The sequence below is a fragment of the Castor canadensis genome, chromosome 4 (assembly GCF_047511655.1).
Source record: "Castor canadensis chromosome 4, mCasCan1.hap1v2, whole genome shotgun sequence".
Taxonomy (NCBI): domain Eukaryota; kingdom Metazoa; phylum Chordata; class Mammalia; order Rodentia; family Castoridae; genus Castor; species Castor canadensis.
The window spans coordinates 161180044-161196216 of record NC_133389.1 but is presented as its reverse complement, the minus strand read 5'-3'; the positions used below and the strand labels follow the sequence as shown (position 1 = coordinate 161196216).

Here is a 16173-nt window from a genome sequence, read left to right as displayed (position 1 = left end):
CAAACTGAAAACACCCGTGAAACTAGAAACTAGATCAAGTAAGCAGAACATTTAATACTTTTCCAGAAAGAAGTAAAGAATTTAAGGAGTAGGATGATAGGATTAGATTTTGAATTTTGTAATTAATAGTGGATATGAAAAGAGAGTATGGGTGAGGCTTTTGAATGAGTTTAAGTTGCTGAGATGAGGGCAGAAATCAAGATAATATCTTTAGGCAAAGGAATGAAGAAACAGTTTCTGAACCTTAGACAATTTTCTGTGGAGAAATGGCTGTGGAGCCTGAAAATATTTTAATTAAGACTTGATTTATTAGATACAAGTACATAACAAAGGATCTTTAATACTCATGAAGTTCTAAAACACTTCCTGCCAAAAAATACCTAACATTAGGAAAACAGCAGATTTTTTTCTTTAGACAAAAAAGAAGTAGTCTAATGGGAAGTGCAGTGAGTATTAAATCTGATAGAAGTAGATTCATCTCTAGAACATAATCAACAATTCTTTTGAATACTGAATGTTCTTTACTTAATTATCTTTTTAATTTTCTTCCTGCAAAATTATGAGCACTGAGAACATTATGTCAGTCATCTGCTCCAGTTAATTTCCCAGGAAGACAGGGATAGAAGCTCAGCAGATGGTATGACCTTTGCTCTGAGAGTACTGTGGGTTAAGTCGACACTCAGTGGGCACCTGTCTTCTTGTTTTAAGCTCACTGAGAACACCGGCATGATTGGTCTTTGGCCACTCACCATGTTCTATGTATCTACTTGTGAGGCAGAGAGATATGGTGGCAAGAATGATAGTCTGGACTACAGACAATATTCCTTCTAGTACCTGTCTGGATCATAACTTTATAATCTTAAGTTGTTAGGTTCTCAAGAAAAGAACAGTAAGGAAGCTGAGTTAAATATCCTATTCCTTTCTAGTATCTTGTTGAATTTCTTCTAAGGGTTTTTTACTTTGTATGAGTCCCACAATGACCCTATATCTTTTTAGAGTTCAGTTTTTTTCTTTTCTAAAATGATAAATCATTGCAGGATGTTGATATTAATCAAATGCAATTGAGGTTTTTAAAATAGTTTAATTCTAAAATGCTATCCAAATACTGGACTTTATAGATGATTGTTATACTATATTTCCCCATTTATTCACATTCTCCCATTAGTTGAAGAAGAAGTACTTCATTTCTTAAGAAAACTTGGTTGTAGATTTATTTCTGCAGAGTTTAATTCATTCAGCTAGAGGCTCAGTGAGAAATATTTTTATCTTTGTTTGTTTTGGGGTTTTGTTTTTAAACTTGGCATCCAACCATTTTCAGTTGATGTTTTATTGACCAACATGCTTCTGAATCAAAATCATATAACATGAACATACTTTGAAGTTAACTGTATTTTAAATGTCACAATAACTGTGTCTAATCTAAGAGTAAATTCCCAGAATGTGTATTGAGAACTATGATGTCTACCATCACCTTAATAATTTAGGTTTTCATTTTGTCTTCAAAAGGCTCTATTGTTGCTCACCACTTGTTGTATAGAAAGACTTTCAAATAAATAACTATATAAATATCTAAGTATAATTTGCCAGTTTTTAACTGTTTTAAACATATAATATCTCAATCTGAGAAATTTGAGTGAAAAGATATTTTTCCATCTTTCTTTAAATACCTTATTGTTTTACAAGTTTCAGCTATTGTTTTTATAGGTACTTTGTGTTTAGAAAAATATTACTCTGAATACTTTCTTTCATGGCATGCTACTGAAGTGATTTTCCTAAAGAGATAAGAAGGAAATAGGTATTTATTGAGATTGATCAAAATGCAGGAATTTCTTCCTTTAAACTTTGCAAACTCTATTGTTATTTTAGATTTGAAAATTTGGGGACTCAGGCCGTTAAATTTACTATTGGTCACATAACTGACTATAGAGGAACTGGAATATAACTCAAGGATCAGGAACTTCTTTTCTAGTTTCTCTTTTGTTCTCTGCTGATACAGAAAGAAAGGATTTACATAAGGCGTCTCTATGCTGGGATTAAAAAGTAGCCCTCTTTCCTTGTGTTTTCGGTATTAGGGTTTGTAATTTGTACGATATGCAATTTGCACACTTTTTTTTTATCAAATAAGAGCAAGTCGTACCTTTTATATACTAATGAATTATAATTTACTTTCAAAAAGTACATGTATACATGTGTGCAATATAGCTTACATTTCTATAACTTAAAATATATATGTGAATTACATATAAAACTTGTGTTTTATGTATGAAATGCATACCTATAGCCAAAATATGACATTTCCATCTTATATCATATCATATATTATATGATATCATGAATATAATAAAGGTGATATACAATATTTATAACTTACGTGTATGCATGTATATGTATATGCATATTGTATGCACACATAATCCAAAATTAGCAAGATCAGACAATAGATATTCAGTGTGACTACAAATCAGCATGCTAACATTTGCTGAAAGACACATATTTTTAAAAACCTTAAAAATTGAGAGGGCAATTATATTTGTTAATTCAAAAGCTATTTCAAAAAATTTGGCTACAAATGCATATTCCTTCCAGCAAATAGCACGTTGTTATTAGTTGCTAACTTCATAATCATAAGATTAGTAGTGTCAAGTCATTTCTTTGTAAAAGCCTCCAAATAAACTTTAATATATAATCAAATATAGCAGTAAAACTACCAACAACACAATTTTAAGATACTCAAGGCATATGCCATAACTGTACAGTGTGTCAGCGATTCCAACAGCACATATGGCTTGCTTATTTGCCTCTCTGTGGGGTCTCTCTGCTATTGGCACAAGCAACAGTGTACTGCAATTCAATTCACAGACATGGTATTTACATGCATACTTCATAACAAACATGTATTGTGTAATAAGACACTGTCTTTAAATGGTTGGAATAAGAATGAAAATGCTTCTTCATTCTTATTTCAGGACTCATAGAGAATATTTTACAGTTATCTTTAAAGGTTTTTCATTTCTCTAAATAGAATCTAAATGATTCACCTTGGCTGAGAAATCCTGCCTGATAAAGCACCTTCTTAATTTTTTTCCTATTGCTATTCTTCCCTGTGCTCCACTGTTCTCTTTCAGTTTTCCCAAGGGGCCAAGCTTTTTACACACTGATCCTTCCTGGTAAAGTATGCTTGGTAGCATTCATATATTAATAAGTCCTAATTTCATAAGTAATAGGAGTCTTTGCTTTACATAGATTTTCAATGAAATGTCATATTTTATTGAATAGATGAAACATATTATTTTTCCTAAATTGTTAGAAGGTATTTTCAATGTGTTATCTTCCTTTGAGGTTGTTCACTTGCCTAGAGACAGAGTTGAAAAGAAATTCCTCACCTAAGTAAAAATTAATTCCTACAAGGGTAAAAAATGAAAATTTAATGGTGCTTTTATTTAATTGAGAACTAGAAATATGCAGAAAATGTTTAGAAGTTTTCTGTGCTAGATAGCATGAATGATAATAGAACTATTATTAATGCAGGAGCATCTTGCCAATAACACACACACCCAAACTGGAAATTTTCTTTGTGAGATCAGGACTTGCAATTAGATGGCAGTAATCATAAAGTGCTTTGTTAAAATGACATTCACCTTCCTTAAAACCTCTGACTGTGGCTCCTCTCTTTCTATTCCAGTCCAGAGATCATGTTTTAACAAAATATAAAATTGTAGAGAAATTTTGAATGTTTTCTCTAGCATCAGGATATCCTCTTTATTTTAAGGTTCCATATGAGTTAACCAGACAAAGAATTGTACTGGTTGTGAGTGGACACTCTGGTTCCAGTTCAAACTCTAGTATAGGACCAGCCATGCACTTGCTAAAATTGTGTCAGGCAAATTTCTTCATCATTAAGATAAAGATATTAATAGAACAGTCAAGATAATAGAGATATAAGATTTTAATTAGCTAATGACTTTTGAGCATAGTGCTTGGCACACTGTAAGTGCTCAAGGGTTGGTGCTCTAGTTTTTAGAAAACGTTGGGTTTTAGGACTGGAGACGTAGCTCAGTGCTAAAACTCTAGTATGTGCAAGGCCTTGGGTTCTACCTCCAATCTCCCCTCACACACAAAAAAATTTCTTAAATTGCAACCTCAGAACTCCTCTTGGGGAGAAAAGGGGCTGTTTTCTGAGTATGATTTAATTGGCATGCTTAAGGGTTATGGGGATAAGATAAAGTCCTTGCTTATACTCTAGGTAACTAAGGTAAGAGAAAGCAGTGTGGCTAAGAGATTAACAAGGATTTGTTGGAAGCTTTGAGGTATCAGGAAGAAAAAGAGAGTCCGGCAACATGGTAAGAAGGTGGGCCTTAAGTAGAAAAGATAATGAGTAAAATTTTCTTTGTCATAAGAATGCTTGAAGGATTCTATGAATAGAGATGTCTAGTATCTAAATTATTTACTGTAATGTCATAATCATCCTGGTTCTAAATTTGAATAAAGTCAGGCATACATGAGGTTGTGCTGGTGAGGCAGTCATGGTGCAGTACAATAAAAGCACAATGCTTTTGTTAAATTTGGGGATAGAGGATGTAGGAGAAGTGGAAATCCAAAGCCAGGGCTGAAGAGAAGAATTCAAGACACCTTCCTTATAACACATCTATCTTTAGATATGTTGGGAGAGATGCAGCGTTTCTGATAATATTTCATATGAAAAAATACCAGATAATATACACTGATCTCTTGCAAACTGATGACCTAGTGCAGTTGGAAGTCTTAGTGGCTTTCTGATTATGATATTATTAATAAGAAAGACCATGGGAAATCCAAGACATAGAACAACCTGGTTCTATTGGAACTTCAGGCTTCAGGGCATTAAGGGCGTAGAACTCACAGGAATATAGGAACCTGGGGCTGTGGGAATAGGAGCCATCTCTGACTTTGTGTTCCCTCTCTTTCCCCCTATATATCTCTGTCTATCTATCTATCTATCTATCTATCTATCTATCTATCTATCTACCTACCTACCTACCTATCATCTATCATCTTTGTCTCTCTGCTTTTATATGTGTATTGGTTGTAGACATCTATCTCTATACTTCTTCACTTATATTTTGCATTTATTTATAACTCTTGCTTGTGCTTACTTGTGAAACTCTCAATGATGTTTTCAGATTCTTTTCCATTCTTTTATTTGGTATTTCCTAAATTCAAATACCCAGGAGAGAAAACCTAATTGCACTAATTCATCTTCCAAGCCTGACCTGTGAATGGCCATCCCTGTGTCTCAATTCTACCTTCTATAAGTGACTGAAGACAGATGGCTACCAGAAAACATGTCTGGTATGAGTTCTATAATTGATTCTACATTTTCAGATGTTAAATTTCCCTCTAACTAATATATTTAGTTAAACTAGACATTCTGAACATGGGGCACTTTTACCTATGTTTGGGCTAAATCTTTCTGGTCCATAAAATATTTCAGAACAATGAATTACAATGATTTGATCAGAACTCAAGTGACTTTCTTGAGTTTTTATATATTCTCTGTGGAAGTTACTAGCCTTGGTTGAAACTTTCTAAAAAAGAATCCTCTTGTAAAGACAAAATAAGTGACATAGCCCAGTAGGATTATTCCTAGGATGAATGCTAAAAATAAGCAGGTAAACATCTGAACACTTCTTAGCTCTTCCATTTCATGCTTTGCAATAGATGCCAGAGAATCATTATCTGTTTCCTGTCCTCAAAACAGAGCCCACATTGAATAACTGAGTGACAAGCAATCTGGCCTATCCATATGACCATATTGTTTCCATCCCCTAATTAGCCTAGTCCTCACTGTGCTGATGAGGAAACAGATGCATGAAGCAGCAAATTACCTTCATCTTGCTTCTAAACAAAAAAAGACACAGCATTTAATTGTCTCATTTGAACTTGGGCCATTCAAAAGCAATAAATTAGAAATATTCAAGAAGGGAACACTGCTTTTAAAAACACGCTTTCTTTTCATTTAAAAGTCACCACAGAATATACATTTGAATTATAGGAATTTGGCAGTTTTACTAGGAAATGATTGCTTCTTATTATAAGACTGAGAGCCAGTTGGGTCAATAATTGACATGTGGATAAATAGAGATAAATGTAAAGTGTTTGTGGTCCTGAGGGTGTACGGTATGTTTACCTTCCATGCCCACTTCTCAGTCAAATCAATTGTAACGGTTCCTTTTGCATTCTTTTTTTTTTTTTCATTTTTCTTTTATTATTCATATGTACATACAAGGATTGGTTCATTTCTCCCCACTGCTCCCACCCCCTCCCTTACCACCCACTCCGCCCCCTCCCTCTCCCCCCCCAATACCCAGCAGAAACTATTTTGCCCTTATTTCTAATCTTGTTGTAGAGAGAGTATAAGCAATAATAGGAAGGAACAAGGGTTTTTGCTGGTTGAGATAAGGATAGCTATACAGGGCATTGACTCACATTGATTTCCTGTGCGTGGGTGTTACCTTCTAGGTTAATTCTTTTTGATCTAACCTTTTCTCTAGTACCTGTTCCCCTTTTCCTATTGGCCTCAGTTGCTTTGAGGTATCTGCTTACATTGGAGGTGTAATTTTGCATAGCTATCAAAGTGACAGAAGTGTAAGAAGGAGAACAAGTACCAGAGAGGAGCTAATGAGAACCAATCTCCCTGACAGACACAAACAATCTTTCAGTCTTGGTTTTTGCCATACAGTACAATTTTCTGATGCTCTATAATTTTTATTCATATCTCTGTGATTTCCAGACTCAAAACTAGTTTGAGTAGTTATTACTCTTAGCTAGGATTTATTGGATACTTGAAAGTTGGCAAACATTATACCAAGTGTTTTATGTAGATCATTTCATTTAATCTTTACAGTTACACTGTGATGGAGGCTCTGTTACTATACCATTTTGTTGATGAAGAAACTGAGGTTTATGGAGTTAGGACAAGAATCAGTGTTCCAGAGAATACTCTGAAAGCACAAATAGAAGCAGAAAAAGTTAAATAGGATCCTCAGAATTGGACATAGACTTCCAGTGAGAAGTAATATCTGAGCTGAAATCTGGAGGATGTAAGCGAAGAATAATTGTTACAGGACCACAGTCTGATTAGTATTTTAAAAGATCACTTTGGCTGCTTTACAGAGAATTGAATGAAAGAAGGAGAGTCCATTATGAAGGTTCAGGTCATAGATTAAAGTTACCCAACTAAGTTAAGGTTAAGAGAGAACTAGGGAGAAAAGTAAATGAATGTAAATCTGTTTTGGGTGCAGAGTTGAAAATACAAGTCATTATTTTCATTTGATTAACTTTTTGTTTTGAAAACACTAATTCACGAGGCGAATGGTATTCACACACAAACACTTGATAGTGTTTTTCTATGTATCGCTTTTGGTTGAAATAATTCCTACTTCCTCTGTTTTTCTGCACTCACAGAATATAAGAGATACATAAACAATTAATCATGCAGTCTTAAAATTAAAAATCACTCAAATTGTGTTTTTATGGGAGCATATCCCCTAGTATAATTATATAAGTAGGTAAACTTTGCTGGGGAAAGTGGCATCACAAAAGAGTATTTGAGAATTTGATTAATAAATGGGACATTTCTAGCAATGGGAAAAAGAGAACAAAGGTACAGAATTGGTAAATTTCATGATATGTTTAGAGGCTATAACTTGATTAAGTTTTACAGAAATGCAAGGGAGGCAAGGCTGTAACAAAAAATTTACATGACAGAGTGTAATAAAATGTGGACCTCCTTATTTAAAAATTGTTGATAATTTTGACATGATGAGAACAGAGCAGTATGAGAAGGCTAAGATTCTTCTAAGCTCAGGGCTTTGTGTGCCTACATGGGTGGAAGTAGCCAGAAGAAGGTTGGGGACTTGAACAATGAAGGAGAAACAAGAATTGGAAGATACCCAAGCCTTCTAGTTTGTGTGTTTAGGAAATGTTGATGTGACCAATAGAAATAGAGGCTGTAAGAAAGAGTGCATCATGGGATGTCAAGATGCAGTCATTAGTTTATGTTTCAGCAAGTTACATTTAAGGTATCTGTGGAGTATTCTATTGGAAATGTTTTCTCAGCAGTTAACTGATCAAAAGAACTTGACCTTCTCAGGAGACATAAGGACTGGAAAAAGTTTTGTGGATGTTGAAATTATGGCAGCAGAAGAGTTTTTGGAAGGCTGAGAAGAGGAGCAGCACAAGAATGGAACCTTGGGGTATCCCAAGATGATGGCAAAGTTCATCCACAGCAGTTTTCAGTGCAGAGCATGGTTTTCCAAGAGCACGTGCCCACACTGGGGCTCAGGCAAGTTACTGGCAAGCTACCAGGTATTTCTTTGCCAGTTGAGAGATACTAATATTTTATAAAGGTGGTTGTTTCAGTAATGATGACATCAATTAAAACTTTTTTCTGCCAGGGCAATATGAAATTAATACCAATGTGAGACAGTTGTTTGAGTAATTAGGAAACTAATTACTTTGAATTGTACTTTCATGCCTCCTGAATTAACATGTTTTGGTAAAATAAGCATTTACTGAACTTCTATGTGCAAAATACCGTATTGTGACATCACTGAGCAAGTACTCTAAGCCTCTATTTTTTCTGGATTTTCTGAGGCCTATTGACCTATTAAGTAGGTCCTCTATCATATATCTTTAATTTATTATCTAATCCACTTAGGGCATTTAAATGGAAATTGTGTCATCAATAAAATAATTAAAAATCCATATTTTATATTGTGTGATTTTCATACTGTCTTTAATATAATATTTCATTAAGGTATAATTTCAAAGGATTTTAAAAAATGATTGGCTTCTATTAACAATTATACAGTGTTTATCAAAGGTACCCCTTTTTAAAATTCAGTGTTAATGTGAAGATTAAAACACATAGTAATTAAATCTCATTCACAAAAACTTTTTCTAATAATAATAGTTCCTCATAAATTTAAAAAATACCTGGTTAGCTCAAAACTTTGCCACAAAATCTTTTTTAAATTAATTAATTTTTGTGTACATTTACCTTACAGCTTCCACATATAAGAAAAACATGACCTTTGACCTTTTGAACCTGTCTTACTTTGTTTAGCTATAAAGTCTTATTAGATGTTCTTTTGTACTCTGAGGAAAGAAAATGTTAAGTAGATGAAAATTTCCATATTAGTAAGCTACAACTTCATCTATATGTCAAAATTAATAAGGGAGTCTTACTCTTTATTTTAATTTATTTACCTTTAGAATTTGAATTAAATTATTTTTCTTATATATAGATAAAAACAAATTCAGTGTGTCTAATGAGGACCATGTGATGTTGTAATATATAGATACATTATGTAATTTCAAATCAGTGTAAATATGTCTATTCCTCAGACATTTACCCTTTTTATGGCTAAGATGTTTAGAATCCCTTCTTAAAGTATTTTGAAATATGTAGTGTATTATCGTTATCTATAGCCACCCTAGTGTGAAATAAATAGCACACCAGAACTCCTTAGTAAGCTGTAGGTTCCTTTCATATGCCAAAACTAGTAAGATAGTTTTATTCTCAAATTACAAAATATGTTGATAATTATTTACAGTAATCAGTAAATGCTAATCTCATATTATCCATTATTATTAAGTATAGTCTATTATTGGTAGTGTCTGAAAAAGAAAACTAAAAATTAACTATCATTATGTGGTATGTTACACAAAACTAACATACTATGCTAAGGGGAAAATGTGTTTCATGGATTGTTGTTGTTGTTTTCTGAATTTAATTAGCATGTTTATGTAGAATCACTGCCCAGATCTCATGATGTAAAACAAATTTTCACTTTGTCAAAATGCATTTTAGGAATCTATTATGAACTGCTGGCACATTTTGTAAAATGGCAAGTGTGGAAACCTGTTTTTATGTGCCAGCTTTGACAGGAAGAATAAATGCAGCATTAGTCATCTTATTTCCTTATTGCAGTGATTACCAATATAGTCGGCAGGAACAGTTCACATCCCGAGCCTGTCAGAACGATGAAATAATTTTAACTGCAGAATAGTAATTACCATCCTCAAAATTAATTGGCCATGTTTGTGCTTAATAACATCAGCAAATATAAAGTCAGAATAAGAAATGAACACAATCTCAGTTGTCATGTCTGTTTTTCTCACTTTATAGTTAGTGAGACAATATATACTTTATTCTATATTTAACTTTCTAAATTTTAAGTAGTCCTTTATTTATTTTCATACTGAACCAAACATGAAAAATAGTTTATGGAGCCTCAAGATATTGCAACAAATTGTTCAGGGGATAAGGATCTTTTTGCTTTAACAAAATCTAGATGCATCAATATATTTTCTGATGTATACGCTAATATGTGTTAAACTTAGTGCCTTACTCTCATTGTTGTCTAGATTGATAAAACTCAACGTGTGGACCACAGAATGGTGCTAGTTTTTCATGATATAACAACAAAAATTGAAAGTTAGCATTTAAGAATGTTTGTACCAGTCGGGCACTGCTGTAGTATGTAAGTATGTGGATAAATCTCCAGCAATTTAACTTTATTATCTACTTAAAAAGTACAGTAGAGTGGCAGTTTATACTGACACAAACAACCTGTTTCTTCAGTGTAAGTCATTTGAGAAGCACTGTTTTACCCATGTGTAGACTTTCTGTGTCTCAGCATTTGCCTTTTTAAAAGTTGCTTACAGTCGGTGATTTTTGTATGAACTCAAGACTTCTCAAATTAAATATTTAGTTACTTTTCCTTGTTTTCTTCCTGTTGGTTTAGAAGCAGTATAGGAAGTTAGGAAGCAGTAGTGTACTACAGAGCCATGTGGATGTGGATTCACACGAGCTATGACACTTTGCACCTCCACAGCCTGGGGAGTTCATTATATATTCTGAGCCCGTTTCCTTAGCTGTATAAAGGCGATTGCATTATCCACATCAAAGACATGTGGAGCTTCAGTTCAGAGGTAGAATGCTTGCCTAGCACGAACTGGTGCTGAGTTCAATCCCTAGCACTACACACAAAAAATGTTTGTTTTGCCAATATATTTTAGATTTTAATGCATTTCAGTTTCTCTTTTTCCCTGTCTTTTCCCTTCAGTAGACAAGTTAAATTTTGAAAATATTGGACATACCTCTTACAATATACTGTACCTATCTATAAAACGAACTTATGATTGATAAGCTCGAGCACTAGTGGTTTGTTTATAATATATTTCATTGATATGTGTTGGATTTTGCATGATTTAAATGTTTTACAAATTACAACTGAGTTACAAAATGATACTTTATGTATACTTGATCAGTTTTCCATCACTGTGACAAACTGCATGAGAAAACAATTTAAGGGAGGTAAGATTTACTTTGGTTCATGATTGTAGATCTTTTGGTCCAAGGTTGACTGGTTTCATTGTTGTGGACCCTTGAAAAGGCACAATATCATGGTGGTAACACCAAATGATGGAGGAGGCTGCTCAGGTCAAAGCAGCCAGGAAGAAAAGAGAGAGAGAGAAAAGGGCCAGGGATAAGGTATATCCTTCAATGACATATCCCAGTGATCTACGTCCTCCAACTGAGCCTGAACTCCTAATACCCCACACAGTTACAAAGTCATCAATGGATTGATATATTGATGAGGTCAGCATCCTCATGATCAAATCACCTCTCCATAGCACCACCAGTTGGAAACCAAACCTACCACACACGAGTCTTTAGAGACATTTTATATACAAATAATAACAACATACCAATTTATTTCCTGATTTTTATCACAAAACTAGACTTTATTTTCTCAAGTGTTAGAGACTCTCAAGTGCCTGTGACATTGCTTCTAACTTGAGGTAGAGGGGAGTGACACAGTAAGTGTTCAAGCTTCCATTTATCCTTGTTGACTGACTAGGTAATTGGGCAAATATAACCTATATTTGGCTTTGTCTATTATCAAAATAGGAAACAATTGTATTAAATATTCTCTCTAGCAGTATTGTTAGCTCTTACAAATTATCAATAAAAAGGCAAAATGTAAAGTGAAACTGAATCTCTTTTAGGGTTTCTATCCCACCAACATCAACAACAATGAAGACAGTAAGAGCTGGAAAAGATCTACATCATTTTAGAAAGTGACAACATGTTTCATTTATATTTCAGTGACAGATTTTAAAAACGTGGTCTTTTCTAGTTAAATACTTAGATTATTTATTTGCAACATGATTTTTTCCATTTAAATACCTAGATTATTTATTTGCAACATGGTCTTTTCCAGTTAAATACCTAGATTATTTATTTGCAAGGATAGGTAAGAAAGAATTGATCGGTGAAGTAAAATGGTGGCATTGGACTAGACCACACTAAATTTTCAGTATTGCAGAGACCTTAGTTTACTCATGGTACTACTAGTACTAGTAATAGCAAAAGTATTTGTAACAAATTCTTAATTGTAGTAGAGTATTTCATTTCTATATTAATGATAGATTTCTATTTGTTGTACTGACAAGAAGTAACAGTTTAAGATTTAAGGCTAAACACTGTGAACAGTCTCTCAAATGAACAAAAAAAAAAAGACCATGAATAGTCTCTCAATGAACATGGAATTTGAGAGATATTATTTCTTTTCTGTAACTGATAAATAAGTATCGTACATTTTATTGATTCCTTAAAACTTGTTAGAAATTTTCTTAAATTTAGAAATGGATTGTAAGGCATTTATTTTGATTCAAGGAGAAAGATTAATATTGAAAATCTAGGCAGCATCTCATCCATATTTTGCGTATGTGATATGCCTGTAGTCATAACATTGGGTAGCTTCATTCATTATCTCTCACGTTTGAGTTATCAGGTTATTATCTGAGATTCACATGAATGGTGAAGTTAATCCTTGTAGTGATTTCTTCTCTTAAAATCATCCAGAGTATGTATAGGGAATATTAGGGAGTTAATTTGATCTATTATATTATTTTATTTATACATGAAAACAACTTCCATTTCAGTGGATAGCTTTAATGTGTGTCTGTTCTTGCTTTTTAAGTGATTCCAGTTCCTTAAATTAAATTTAGAACATATCCATAATAAAGAAGAAAGCCAATAAAATAATACATAATCCTTTCTTCTGCATTGTTACACTTTGAGTGTATATCATCTTAAAGATTTCAGTTGTCTAGCTGCTGAAAGATATTTTTAGGTCTCAGAGATAACTAAGGCAAAAAACAAACAAACAAACAAAAAAACACCAGGAACTACTCTTGCTGACCATCTAGATCTCTGCTCACTTGGTGTTAGTCTTATTCTCATAGCTTAAATTTCCTTATAAGATTGATGTTCTCCCTCATATGCAGACTTTAAATCTAGGGCAAATATAGCAATGTGGTTGGACCTGGGTCACATGATAAGGGGAGAGCACATACAGGAGGTATGGGGATAAATAAGAAACCCAAAACATGAAAGCATTTGATGTCCCCACTGCAGAGGAACTAATACAGAAACCTTAAAGCAACAGAGGTCAATATGAGAAGGGGATCAGGAGCTAGTGAAAAGGACAGTTAGAGATGAATCAACTTGGGATGTAATACATTTGTACAGGAAGCAATACTAGGAATCTCTCTGTATAGCTATCCTTATCTCAACTAGCATAAACACTTTGTCTTTCTTATTATTGCTTATGTTTTCTCTTCAACAAAATTAGAGATAAGGGCAGAACAGGTTCTGCCTGGAAGAGAGAGGGGGAGGGGGAGAGAGAGGAGGGAGAAATGACCCAAACAATGTATGCACATGTGAATAAATGAAAAAAAGAAAAAAGATTGAACCACAGCTGACAACACTTTCCAGGCTCTGAGCTTCTAAACTTTGCCATTCAGATAATAAGGATCTCTCCTTCTCTTAATTCCAATTTGAATATCTCCAGGGACTCTCTCTGATTGACCCAGCTCTCATTATTTTTCTAATATATGCCTTGGTGCTTGGTATTACAGTGGGCAACCCTACATTTATTTCAGTCATATAGTTGAAATAAGCAGAAATAGAATCCCCTAATAAGGCAAATGCTCCAGCCAGTAGCTGATGCAGATAGGCTTATGAGTGGTGAAGCACAGAGAGGCTGGTACTTTTCCCCACCTGTGTGTGTTGTGAAAAAATAATCTCTGCTTTCTTTTGTGGGGTAGAAAGGCTTAAATCTGGCTATATCTTGATCTGGTATGTATAACAACAAATAATGAAATGGTAGACTTAGTCTCTTCCCAAGTTTTCCAAGTTTTGTGAAGTACTTCTAGAGGTACAATAGACCTAAAACACAAATCAGCCACAAAACCTGTTTCGAGGTTATGTGACATTGCAGACTGTGTGTGCAGTGGAGTTTCAGTGGCTGTCACTGTCAGTATGTGGCACAACTTTCTGAAGATTTTGAAAAGTTTAGTTGAATTTATAAGCATAATATTAAAAGGAAGAGCTAAAGAAAACTGATGTTCCTTACAGAAGGAAGAATAAAGAAAATATATTAGAAACAGGAATGAGTCTAGCTGTTCCAAGAACAAGAAGACTGGTTCATTATGGGGTTGAAAAAAGTCGAGAAAAAGATTAAATATGTATGATGAGACTAGAATTATAGATGGCATTGAGAATCTGAATGTGGGTATATTGTTAAAAACACAAATATACAAATCAATACATTGGTCTCAAATTTAAGGTGGTGCCCTCCAAAAGATCTTAGAAACATTCATAACATTAATTTGCTATAAATAGCTGTTAAGAGATTTACCTGTGTAGCAATTGTCTTTAGCAAGCAATAACCCAGGAAATGAGAGAATTTGAAAGTGTTGTTATGGTGCCAAGCACACTAATAGAACCCAAAACATACTATCTTTTTAGAACTGTGAGTTCAAAAAAACAAAAACAAAATTAAAAGTGACAGTCAGATTTCACTGAGGTTGCAATTGCATTCAAAGAGGGGCAGTGTTGTGTTGTAGTAGACAGTGTATCATCAGGACAAACACTTCCTGAAAAGGAAACTTACAATTACTATGGGCTATAAACTCCATTACATTTTGTCCAAAGTGTTTACAAGTCTAATCCCCTGAAACCACATTTTAAAAAGAGACATTCAGTGTAGAATTGGATAATGGTTTCTTTCATCTTGGAAGAAAACTTTCAAGTATTTTTGACACTAAATATTAAAAAATATTATTTTATGCTACATATATAAATAATGAGGATATTGTTTTAGTATTCTGGATACTTAGATGTTTATTGGTTGAAAATTCTATCAATATTATATATATATTAGAAAAGTATTTCCTTAGTGAGTTAAGTGGCATAGAGAAAGAAATTTGTTTCTTGGGTGTTTAATTTCTTTGGATTCACCATTATATTCTTTAAATTGAATATTGATGCACAGTTAATATTTTGGAAAAATAGAAATTAGCAATTGACTCCTAATATAGAGAGAAAATAATTTTTTCTCTTAAGAAAAATACAATTTGGAACCATTGAACAACTTATTAGAAAATGCCATATGGAAGATAAATAAAATCTATTGTGCTCAAATGATTATGTTATATTTCACATTATCTTGTGATATTTATAATTCCCCTTTAAATTGATACTTACTGTCTTCCTTTCAAAAATAGTAATTTAATGTCTAATACAGATAAAATAGTATACATGTCAGTAGTGACAGCAAAACAGGTCAGTACTGTTTAGATTGGTGCAATATTTTTAAACTTCTAAAATTGATTTTATATTGTATAAAACATATTCATTTAAAACAGATTAAAGACTTTTGGCATCATGTGATGCTTTAAATACTTTTAGTAGGTATAGAAATTAATGATTTTAGTGTTTATAAATAATTCCACTTAAATTTTGATTGTTTTCCATATTTGTCAGATAGAATACCAGCTTGACTTATTTTTTAAGTTATTATACTTTTGAATGTGGTATGGAATTTCACATAAAAGAAAAAGTGACTACAGCAGTTTAGGTAAGAAGAGAGAATGTGGAAGAGAAAACAGAGGGCAATAAAAGGATATACATGAATACTTGATACATATGACCAGGGAATAACTAATTGAAGTATACATAGTGAAGAGTACAAATTTTATATTAGGTAGGGAGGTGACAAAGCCTTGAGGAGCAAGAAAATAGGAAGTGGAGAAAAAGATACTGATTGGGTCACA

At 33.3% G+C, this 16173-nt stretch overlaps 1 protein-coding gene across 13 annotated transcripts in view; it reads left to right on the top strand.

The window, feature by feature from the left end:
• The window catches only part of Erbb4 (erb-b2 receptor tyrosine kinase 4), a 1037871-nt gene that overhangs the window by 51490 nt on the left and 970208 nt on the right, over positions 1-16173 (top strand). For 2 of the 13 annotated variants that reach the window (XM_074071632.1, XM_074071633.1), the window contains exon 2: positions 8132-8346. The exons of 8 other annotated variants lie outside the window; for them this stretch is intronic. In XM_074071632.1, the coding sequence (XP_073927733.1) occupies positions 8286-8346 (61 nt within the window). In that variant the 5' untranslated portion in view covers positions 8132-8285. Of the gene's footprint in view, positions 1-6420; positions 8347-10410; positions 10527-16173 lie in introns of those variants that run through there. 3 more of the 13 variants (XM_074071641.1, XM_074071642.1, XM_074071631.1) reach the window with 3 other exon arrangements.